The sequence below is a fragment of the Humulus lupulus genome, chromosome 1 (assembly GCF_963169125.1).
Source record: "Humulus lupulus chromosome 1, drHumLupu1.1, whole genome shotgun sequence".
NCBI classification, from domain to species: Eukaryota; Viridiplantae; Streptophyta; class Magnoliopsida; order Rosales; family Cannabaceae; genus Humulus; species Humulus lupulus.
The window spans coordinates 196,174,322-196,184,119 of record NC_084793.1 but is presented as its reverse complement, the minus strand read 5'-3'; the positions used below and the strand labels follow the sequence as shown (position 1 = coordinate 196,184,119).

Below are 9,798 nucleotides of genomic sequence, written 5' to 3'. Positions count from 1 at the left end.
TTGGGCTAAAATTAAATTGCCATGTCAGCGAGTTATAATATCCAACTCACACTTTAGAGTCCCACGTGCCATCCCAAATCATGTAAAAAAAAGGCCACATCATCCTCCTGTTATAAAAAATGAACGGAATTGGACAGAAGTTCTAATTTACATGACTGTGAATAGATCGGGAGAATTTTTTATCGGCTTGAAAAAATCGCGGGCACAATAATACATATGTAATCATTCAGGGGTAAAAAACCTAAATAGCCAAAATATAAGGATTTATACTGTCATTGGGTGAAACTGTTGATAATTAATTAAGGTATAAATTCCCTACTCTAAAAAAAATTATAAATTAAACTTTTTTTTTTTGAAAGAGAATTATAAAATAAACTTAAAAAGTATAATTTCAATGCCTAGTTGTAAATAAACAAAATTATGGCCCCTGTTATTTACCTTAAAGAAGCCAAAAATCAAATAACCACGTGAGCCGCCGTGATTCGCCTTATTCTTTCTGGGTCGCCCTCTTCAGCGCTACCTCCGAATGATCCTCTTTACCCCTGGCGCCTGAGCTCACCCGCGAGGTCTAGCAGATTGGACTGTGGTGGAACCACGGATGAGGACACAGACGATGATGGAACGGACGAGGTGGACAGAACGCTTCCCCTCGACGGAACCAGGGCCATTCCTGGGGCTTCGGACGAGTTCGTGTAGCACTGAAGCCCTTGGGCACCACTAATCCATCTGTATAAATATGTGGTCTAAACCTGCAAACCAAGCCATCTTCTTGTTCCTGGAATAATGACTTTTCATCAACTCTCGTTAGAAGATGCTAACGCCGCTACAGCCTTGGGAGTAAGGGTATAGTGAATGAGTTGGGGCATCTCCTTAAACCCATAAGCCACCCGTCGCTCGTAACAAGTATGCGATCTTCAGTTTTCCCCATTCTTTACAGAGCAACGTTGCAAAAATGTAGCATTTTGCAAACCATAAATCATGTGCCACTCCGTTACTTGTTTGCAGTCAATATAGGTATGTATGCTCTCCCTATCTCTAAGTAGAACTAACTTATGAAGTCACGTCATATTTGGTTTTGCATATAATTTTTATTATTTCTAATATTTGAATGTCTGGAACTAGAACTAGTTCTGTAATTCACATACAGAGAAAAGACACTAGTGAATGTTGACAAAGAAAATATATTTTAGTTGATTCATTAATATACTGAAAGAAAGAATTGAGCAGTTGTATTCATCAATATTTGTGTGTTAATTTATGACACTGATCTATAAAATAGTAAAATCTCATGTAGTTGGGATAACGGTCTTTGAGTTTGAAATGGATTTTAATGTTTACATCTTGATTAGCTCGAATATGATCGTTTATCAGTGTTTCAACACTCATGCTAGATCTTGTTTTGTTGGGCTTTTTACCTTGTAAGCTGTGTAATGTACTTGAAGATTGTTACTTGAAGGCTGATCTACCAATAAGTTACTCTGTGGTGAACTAGTTGCATTCTCACTGCTTGGTTGGCTCAGCCCCTTCTTTATGAAGCAGTTTATTTGTGTTTGCTTTTCTTGAGCTCTAAAATAAAGCATTGGAGGAGGTGTACATGTTTCTTCTGTAACTTTATTTGTGTTATATTTCCCTGATTGACTCTTATTATAATTAACCATTGCATTAATAAGGATTCTGTCTTTGTACCAGGTAAACGCTATGAAAGAGGTCAAGAACATGTTGATTTTTCCACTTTTGCAACAAATGATGATATTGATTTGGGCTCAGAAAAGAAGATGCTGGCAACGAACTTAGCCGCTCTGTTAGAAGAATCTTCTAAAATAGATGATGGGAAACCCAAAGGTCGAATGGAACTCAAGAGGTTTCTTGAGAATCGGGTAAAGAAGAGGGTGAAGGAGCAATATGTGAATGGGAAGTTTCAGGACCTAATAGAAAAAGTGATTGCCGATCCAGAAACTCTTCAAGATGCTTACAATTGTATAAGGCTAAATTCAAAAGTTGATATAACAATGTTAGACAATAACACCACCACTTTTAAATCCACTGGTGAAGAGCTGTTCTATGGGGATTTTGACGTCAATGCTAATACCTTTTCCATTTCAACAAGAGGGGCAAAAAAAGAAATCTTAGTCCTGCCTAATCAAAAGTTGAAAATCATTCAAGAAGCCATTAGAATAGTTTTGGAAGTTGTATACAGACCCCACTTTTCTAAGATATCGCATGGATGCCGGAGTGGGAGGGGACACTTCACTGCTTTGAAGTTTATAAGCAAACAGATATGTGCTCCTGATTGGTGGTTTACAGTGCTCATAAACAAAAAGGTAGATGCTTGTATCCTTGATAAACTAATATCAGTTATGGAAGAGAAGATAGAAGACCAAAGGTTATTTTCGATTATCCGAAGCATGTTTGATTCTCAGGTTATCAATTTGGAGTTTGGGGGTTTTCCTAAAGGTCACGGTCTTCCTCAGGAGGGAGTTTTGTCACCTATATTGATGAACATATATCTTGACCTTTTTGACTGTGAATTTTATAGGTTATCAATGAAATATGAAGCTCTCAATGTAGAATCCCAAAGTAATCAAGAATCTCAGTCTCAGCTGCGCAATTGGTTTAGGAGACACCTGAAAGCCAATGATCTCAGCAGTGCAGGGCAAGAAAATTTCAGCTCATGTGTTCATTGTTGTCGATATATGGATGAAATATTTTTTGCAGTTTCTGGTTCCAAAAATGTTGCTCACAGTTTCAAGTTTGAGGCTCTGAATTACTTGCAGAAGTCTTTGTACTTGGATATTGATGATAAAGCAGAGCTGTTACCCTGTGAAGGTCTACGCGGGGTTCGTTTTCTGGGAACTTTGCTTAAAAGAACCGTGAGAGAAACTCCTGCAACAAAGGCTATCCACAAGTTGAAGGAAAAAGTTGAGTTATTTGCTTTACAAAAGAAAGAAGCTTGGAATTCTGGGACAGTTCGGATTGGGAAGAAATGGTTGGCATATGGACTGAAGAAAGTAAAAGAGTCAGAAATTAAGCATTTGGCTGATCCTGAATCTGTTCTCAGCCATATTTCTCATTTTCGTAAATCTGGTATGGAAACTGATCACTGGTATAAGCACTTGCTGAAGATATGGATGCAGGATGTTAAAGCAAAAGCAGTAGCGTGTGAGGAAACTATCTTGTCAAAGTATGTTGCAGAACCATCCTTACCCAAGGAATTGAGGAACTCCTTCTATGAATTTCAAAGGCGTGTAGATGAGTATGTTCTATCTGAGACAGCTTCCACTAAAGCTCTTTTGCAAAGTTCTGACTCTTCTGTCCAACCCGTCATCGTTACTCAGATTATTGCACCTATTAATGCCATAAAAAAACGTCTTGTACGATATGGATTGGCGACAAACAAAGGTTACCCCTGTCCATCTTCTCTTCTCATTTTACAAGATGACATCCAAATTATAGATTGGTTTTCTGGCATTGTTCGCCGTTGGTTGAGATGGTACAGTGGGTCTGACAATTTTTCTGACATAAAACTCTTAATTTCTGATCAAGTTAGAAAAGCGTGCATTCGGACTTTAGCAGTAAAGTATCACATGCAAGAAAGTGATATTGAAAATAAGTTTGATGCAGAATTGAGCAGGATCCCTTGTTCCCATGAGACAGAGCAAGAGATGGTGAGTGAGACATTGGATGTTTTTGAAAAGGATGAGGCATTAATGTATGGAATTTCTTATGGTGGTTTGTGTTTGCTATCCTTATCAAGAATGGTGAGTGAATCTCGTCCTTGCAATTGTTTTGTTATAGGTTGCTTTGTTCCAGCAGAAAGTGTTTATGCTCTTCATGTAATGGAAAGGCAGAAGTTTCCAGGATGGAAAACAGGGTTCTCAAGCTGTATTCACCCCAGCTTGAAAAGTCGTAAAATTGGGTTGTGTAAGCAACACTTAAGAGATTTATATCTTGGTGATATATCACTCCAGTCCATTGACTTTGGCTCATGGAAATAAGAGCAGATAGCATATTGGTATAGATTAAAATCAGGAGGCTTAAATCACCAATGATATGGGATAGACTGAATGTGCATGAAGTTCTTTAAAAGAAGCCTTTTATAGTCATCTCTCCTGGTTGGTGTGTTATGCAGAAAGGATAATGAGAATAGCAAACACTCGTTTATCCATTGTGACTTATCCTTGAAATTATGGTACAAACTATTAAATGAGTTTGGGTTGCTTTGGGGAATCCCTGCTGACTGTGAGGAAATTATTATGTTCAACATTAGAGAGTAAGAAAAGACAAGTTTATTGGGACACTACTGTGTCGGATCTCCTCTGGGGCCTATGGTTGGAAAGGAACAAGAGGATTTTTGAAGAACAAAGTAGCGATGTAGACAGCCTATGAGAAAAAATTAGGCTCTGGTTGCACAATGTTATGTGGTTCAAAGAGAGTCCATTCCGTCATATTTTGGAAAATCATTTTGTTTTTTCCACAACATTGTATTTTTCTTATAAATTAATAGAAGGCAGTTTTGTTTTTAAAAAAGAAAAATGGTAAGTGATTGTCATTTATATACTTTAGCATAAGATATGGATTTTTTTCTTCATGTTGAATGTGTTATTGTTTGGGTTCTATTATTGTTATTGTAAAGATCCCATTGAAATGATATGAATGAGTTAACTTTCTAAATATTTGTATTAATTTAGTTTTCTTATTAATAAAAGATTCTCTTGTTAAAAATTTAAATGAGAAGGATAGGTTTGTCATGAAATAGCTTGTCCAGCAATGTTACTTGTGTGGTAGATACCATGAGATGATTATATAGTGATGAATTCCCAAATTAAGAGGTTACATACATTGACAACTAAAGCCAGTATGATTTTGCTACAAATTAAAATACATGAGTAAAATGCCTTTCATTCTAGAAAGAGGACAAGAGAAATACAAAAAAGAAGAAAAAAATGGCTCTAATTAGTTTTAAATGGAAATGAAGCTAGTTTTAGATTGTATGAGATCACTGTCAACAAAAGGCGCATTACATAAAAAAAATTGCATTTTCATATTTTCTATTATCCGAGTTTTTTTTTTTGTTTGCTGGGGCTTCACAAGTGCTATCCTTTTAAGAGTTGAATACATTTTGTCCCCTTGGTGGTGGCCTGCGGTTCGTATTCTGCATACTGCTAAATTGTTCATCCGGTTGTCCTGGGCTGTCAGGTTGTCCAATGTACTCATTTGGCCCAATGCCAACATACTGCTGTACAACCAACACTGATACTGTTGCTGCAAAATCCGATGATGCTAGCAGATCCCCAATGGCACCAAGTTCTGGGCACTCACTCCAATCCGTGAGTCCTGCTGTAAGAGGTGATATCATTCCTTGTCCTCTTCCAACTATGAACAAGTCGTGAATATTGTCCATTGACCTTATTGCCGCCACTGTCTCCTCTCCATTATTCACCAGCTTCTCACTGTACACAATTGACTCATCGTTCATGGTTTTTGTCCTGAAATCATTTATGAGCTCATCATCCAGATGCCTTTCCATTGCATCATCTGTTTCCACTGTTAACATCCTTGGGTCGTTCGGATTGTCACGAGGCTGCTCCGCAGAAGAATCATCATCACCCGAAATGAAGCGCAGTACTGTGAGGCTTGTCCCTGGATGGTCGGACATTCTCCAAGCATAAGACAGTGCCTCTCTGTCATCTGGTCCGCCGAAGAATATCACTGCTATATGATGAGTCACCTGGTTTGCAGCCAAGCGTGTGGAGCCACTTAGCCCTCTGTCAACAAGAATGCCAACTGAGCAAGGTGCATTAGCTAGTACATTCTGGTTCACCATCCGGAATGCTGGGTTTGTAGCCTCCATTCCACCATCAACCGTTTGCTGTTTGTGGAAAGGAATGATAATGAAGGCTACACGCTTGTCCTCAGCCAAGTTGCAAATGTCTTCATGCATGGTGGAGTAAGGAGAAATGGCAGTGAGAGGCTGGACGGTGACACAACCGGCATGTTGCTCATAGTTTTCAAAGGCATTGATGATGTGATCCGACTGGGCCTGTGTTCTATTAAGAGCTGGCCTGCCGGATTTCCTCGTGTTGTGAACTATGAGCATTGCAGATGCACGACCAGTGAGCTCAACCAAATGGAGAACATAGACACATATAGGAGACTTTTTAGTGGGGTGCGAAGCTTCAAGAAGGTTGATGATTGTTGGCACATTTCGAGGGGTGTGGATGCAGACCAGTACTCGTAACTCAGCGTCTGGTTTTGACCTTTGAATCGTTCGCCGTTTGTAAGGTATGAACCTCCTTGCTGGCCTGTATATTGATGTTACAACTGGCGTTATAATTCCGGTCATTATTACTGCTACAATAACCATAATTGCGAAGGACTCATCATCCAAGACCTGCAAAAAATATGAGAATATGAGATATCTTCAGTTTTGTCTTTTTATGTCCACACAATAATATAATTACATTCTGGCACCTTAATTTTCTTACTTTCTGATCTCTTCCAACATTAAGAACTATCATTTCAACGAGGCCTTTGGAGTTCATGAGCAAACCAAGAGTGAATCCTTCGTGAATTGTCATCTGGTAATACATCGCAACAAGGAGAGTTCCAGCAATTTTGCCAGCACAGGCAAGAAATATGATAAGCATTAAGAATCCCCAGGTTCCAACTGATTGGATTGTTGATACATCAGTCTTAAGCCCACTTATTGCAAAGAAGAGAGGGAGCAGAAGCCCTGAAACAAAATCCTCTAGCTTTTCTATAAGAGTAACCCCAAGAGGCCCATTTGGTATAACTAGGCCGAACACAAAAGCCCCAAAAACAGAATGAGTTCCAATGGCGTCTGTGATGAATCCTGAGATCATGACTCCGGTGAGAATGAGACATATATTGAACTCGCTGAAGCTTTCCCCCTCTGGCGTTCTTCGGACCATCCATGATATAATGGGTCGTACAATCAAAACACAGAAGGCAACGAAAGCTGCACTTGAAAGTATCACCCAGAGGGAGGCCAAGGAGGTGGCATGGTTCTCAGCCAAGGCAATGGCCAAAGCGAGGAGAATCCAAGCACACATGTCATTTACGAGAGCAGCGGACAAGGCAATCCTGCCAAGCTCGGTGTTGATCAGTTTGAGCTCTGCAAGGATTCTGGCAAGCACTGGAAACGCAGTGACAGAGAGGGCTACACCGAGAAAGAGTATATAAGTGCCTTGTGTCATGCTCTCGTCCTTTTTATGAAGAATGAAAGAGAAGCAGGCGCCAATTATGAATGGCAAGACCATCCCAGCAATCGCAATGGCAAGGGCCTTTTTCCCTGTTCGCCTAACAACTGAAAGGTCCATCTCCACTCCAACCAGGAAGAGGAAGTAAAGGAGACCAACGTTTGCCATTGTCTCAAGCACCATCACACTTCTCAGAGGAAATATCGAGTTGGAAAATCTTGCGTTGCGTCCGAGTACTGATGGACCCAGTAACACACCACCCTGTAGGCGTCAAGGACATAAGAATACATGCTTCAGCTATATAAATATAAAATTTATATACACTTTACATATCTATCTTGCAACAATGCAGAGAAATAGGTATTTCTAAGAGAATGATCCAATTGAGAATATTTTGCGGTATCTAAGGATGATTTTAATTACAAATGCATGTGCATTAGAGTGTTACGTACATTAAATATATGAATATAAGGCATGGCAGCACTTTGCATGTCGATACATGAATATGGATTTTTTTTTTTGAACGCGACGTACAGCAGTACAATGTTGTCAACATACCATGATTTCAGAGATAACTCGAGGTTGGCGAAAGGGTTTGAGGAGGACAACCAATATGCGAGTGGTGACCACAATCAAAGTGAGCTGCAAGATGAACAGAGGAAGAGAGTAATCCAAAGGGTTATCGCCCTGCCAGATACCGTTCGTGGTTATCATGGTGGGCGCATAACAGACGATCGTGTCTTCCGTCTTGTTAGGCATCATTCCTATTGCCGCCGCCATGTTTTCCTGTCACAATCACGTACGGAGGCCAACAATTTATGTAAAGGGAAAAATGAAAATCAAATTACTCTTCCTATAGAATACTAATGACTACAATGGAACAGTTAAAATCTTTAAAAACGTTCCATATGTAGTTGTTGTTGATTGTTTATTTTTTGAAGTCCAAATGCAAGTTTTGTCCTTAAACATGAGGAGAATAGAGGTTTTGTTGAGTATGGGAAATGGAGCATTATGAGGGATGACTGGGAATGAAGAGATTACTTCAAGGTTTCGGTGGTTACCCGTTCCATTTGGGAGCTCTTTCCTTGGTATGTGGCCTATGGTTAACATACAAGCATCTATTTTAAGACTTTTTGTTATCACCTCTAGTTAAATATATGTAAATTCAATGTAGTCTCTCACATGTATAAATATTTAATTTTACAAAAAAAGATGTACACAAGAGAATTACTAACTATATCTATTGAACGGTTTTATTGTAAGAAAATTTTTCGAAAAACATAGCAATTTCTTGTCAATGGTAATTTTGTTTTGCAAGTTATTTCTTTAGAAAAACAATATTATATTTCAGAGTGAAAAGGTAGAGAGAAGAGAGAGCAAGAGAGAGAAATCGGTATATTTCAGCTTACTTAAATTTACAATTACAGAGTAGGCCTTATATACCCAAGGCTATATACATATGACACTTGTACAGTAAATAAGCAAATGTATATAGAAGTAATTTACAGAGCTAATACTACTTATCATCCCCCCTCAAACTCAGGGGACGTGGAACGACCGTGAGTTTGGATCGAAGTTGAAGGAACCGGGCCGCTGGGAGTGCTTTGGTGAGAGCATCAGCTAGCTGATCATCAGAAGGCGTAAACCGAACTACCAACTGATTAGAAGAAACACGCTCGCGTATGAAATGGAAGTCAATATCCACGTGTTTGGTACGAGCATGGAGCACCGGGTTGGCTGTAAGATAAGTAGTGCTGAGATTATCACAGAGAATGACTGGAGCGGAGCGTTGTTGCATATGAAGATCGCGAAGAAGAAACTGAACCCATGAAAGCTCAGCAACACCATCAGCGAGAGCGCGAAATTCAGATTCAGTGCTGGAGCGGGACACTACACGCTGCTTGGAGGAGGACCAAGAAATAAGATTGTGTCCCAAGAAGATACAATACGCACCAGTGCTGCGGCGGTCGTCGGGGCATGAGGCCCAATCGGCATCGGTATAGCATAAAAGATTGAAGTCAGAACAGGGCTGAAGCAGCAAGCCATGATGAGCCGTGCCTTTTAGATACCGCAAAATACGCTTGACAGCCTGCCAGTGCGTGTCAGAGGGAGAGTGCATAAATTGGCAGGCACGGTTGACGGCGAAAGAGATATCAGGGCGTGTCATGGTACAATATTGAAGTGCGCCCACAATACTGCGATAGTGAGAGCCATCAGGCAAAGGCGTTCCATCGTGAGCAGAAAGAACTGAGGCCGTGGTCATAGGTGTATGAAAAACCTTGGAGTCCAATAGCTCAGCACGATGTAAAAGATCCAGGATATATTTGTGCTGATTTAAGTGTAGACCAGTGGGAGAATAGTGCACCTGAATACCCAAAAAATAATGTAGTGGACCCAAGTCTTTTATGGCAAAGTGAGAGCCGAGATCAGAAAGAAGCTTGGTGATGGAGGAGGGGCTGCTGCCAGTGAGAATAAGATCGTCCACATACACCAATACAATGAGGACAGTAGCTGAATGACAGTAAATAAACATAGACGAATCAGCAGAAGAGTTCTCAAACCCCCAAGTCAGTAAAAA

At 39.9% G+C, this 9,798-nt stretch overlaps 2 protein-coding genes across 2 annotated transcripts; one reads left to right on the top strand and one right to left on the bottom strand.

Annotated features, from left to right (window-relative positions):
- The first annotated feature begins 442 nt into the window (after nucleotides 1-442).
- LOC133802149 (nuclear intron maturase 4, mitochondrial) lies at nucleotides 443-4,671 on the top strand. Its single transcript, XM_062240422.1, has 2 exons — nucleotides 443-1,014; nucleotides 1,690-4,671. The coding sequence occupies exons 1-2, from the start codon at nucleotides 906-908 to the stop codon at nucleotides 3,993-3,995; spliced, it is 2,415 nt and encodes an 804-aa protein (XP_062096406.1). The 5' UTR covers nucleotides 443-905; the 3' UTR covers nucleotides 3,996-4,671.
- A 181-nt stretch (nucleotides 4,672-4,852) lies between these two features.
- LOC133802140 (cation/H(+) antiporter 15) lies at nucleotides 4,853-8,368 on the bottom strand. The gene is made up of 3 exons (XM_062240413.1): nucleotides 7,779-8,368; nucleotides 6,486-7,481; nucleotides 4,853-6,391 (listed from the first exon to the last, which is right to left on the bottom strand). Exons 1-3 carry the CDS (start codon nucleotides 7,998-8,000, stop codon nucleotides 5,102-5,104), a joined length of 2,508 nt encoding a protein of 835 aa, XP_062096397.1. The 5' UTR covers nucleotides 8,001-8,368; the 3' UTR covers nucleotides 4,853-5,101.
- Between the last annotated feature and the right edge of the window lie 1,430 nt (nucleotides 8,369-9,798).

Coding starts and splice junctions, on each gene's coding strand:
- LOC133802149 (XM_062240422.1), top strand. CDS start 906: ATGCGATCTTCAGTTTTCCCCATTCTTTACAGAGCAACGTTGCAAAAA. Junction 1,015..1,689: donor CTTGTTTGCAGTCAATATAG/GTATGTATGCTC, acceptor TCTTTGTACCAG/GTAAACGCTATGAAAGAGGT.
- LOC133802140 (XM_062240413.1), bottom strand. CDS start 8,000: ATGGCGGCGGCAATAGGAATGATGCCTAACAAGACGGAAGACACGATC. Junction 7,482..7,778: donor GAGTTATCTCTGAAATCATG/GTATGTTGACAA, acceptor TGACGCCTACAG/GGTGGTGTGTTACTGGGTCC. Junction 6,392..6,485: donor ATGTTGGAAGAGATCAGAAA/GTAAGAAAATTA, acceptor TATTTTTTGCAG/GTCTTGGATGATGAGTCCTT.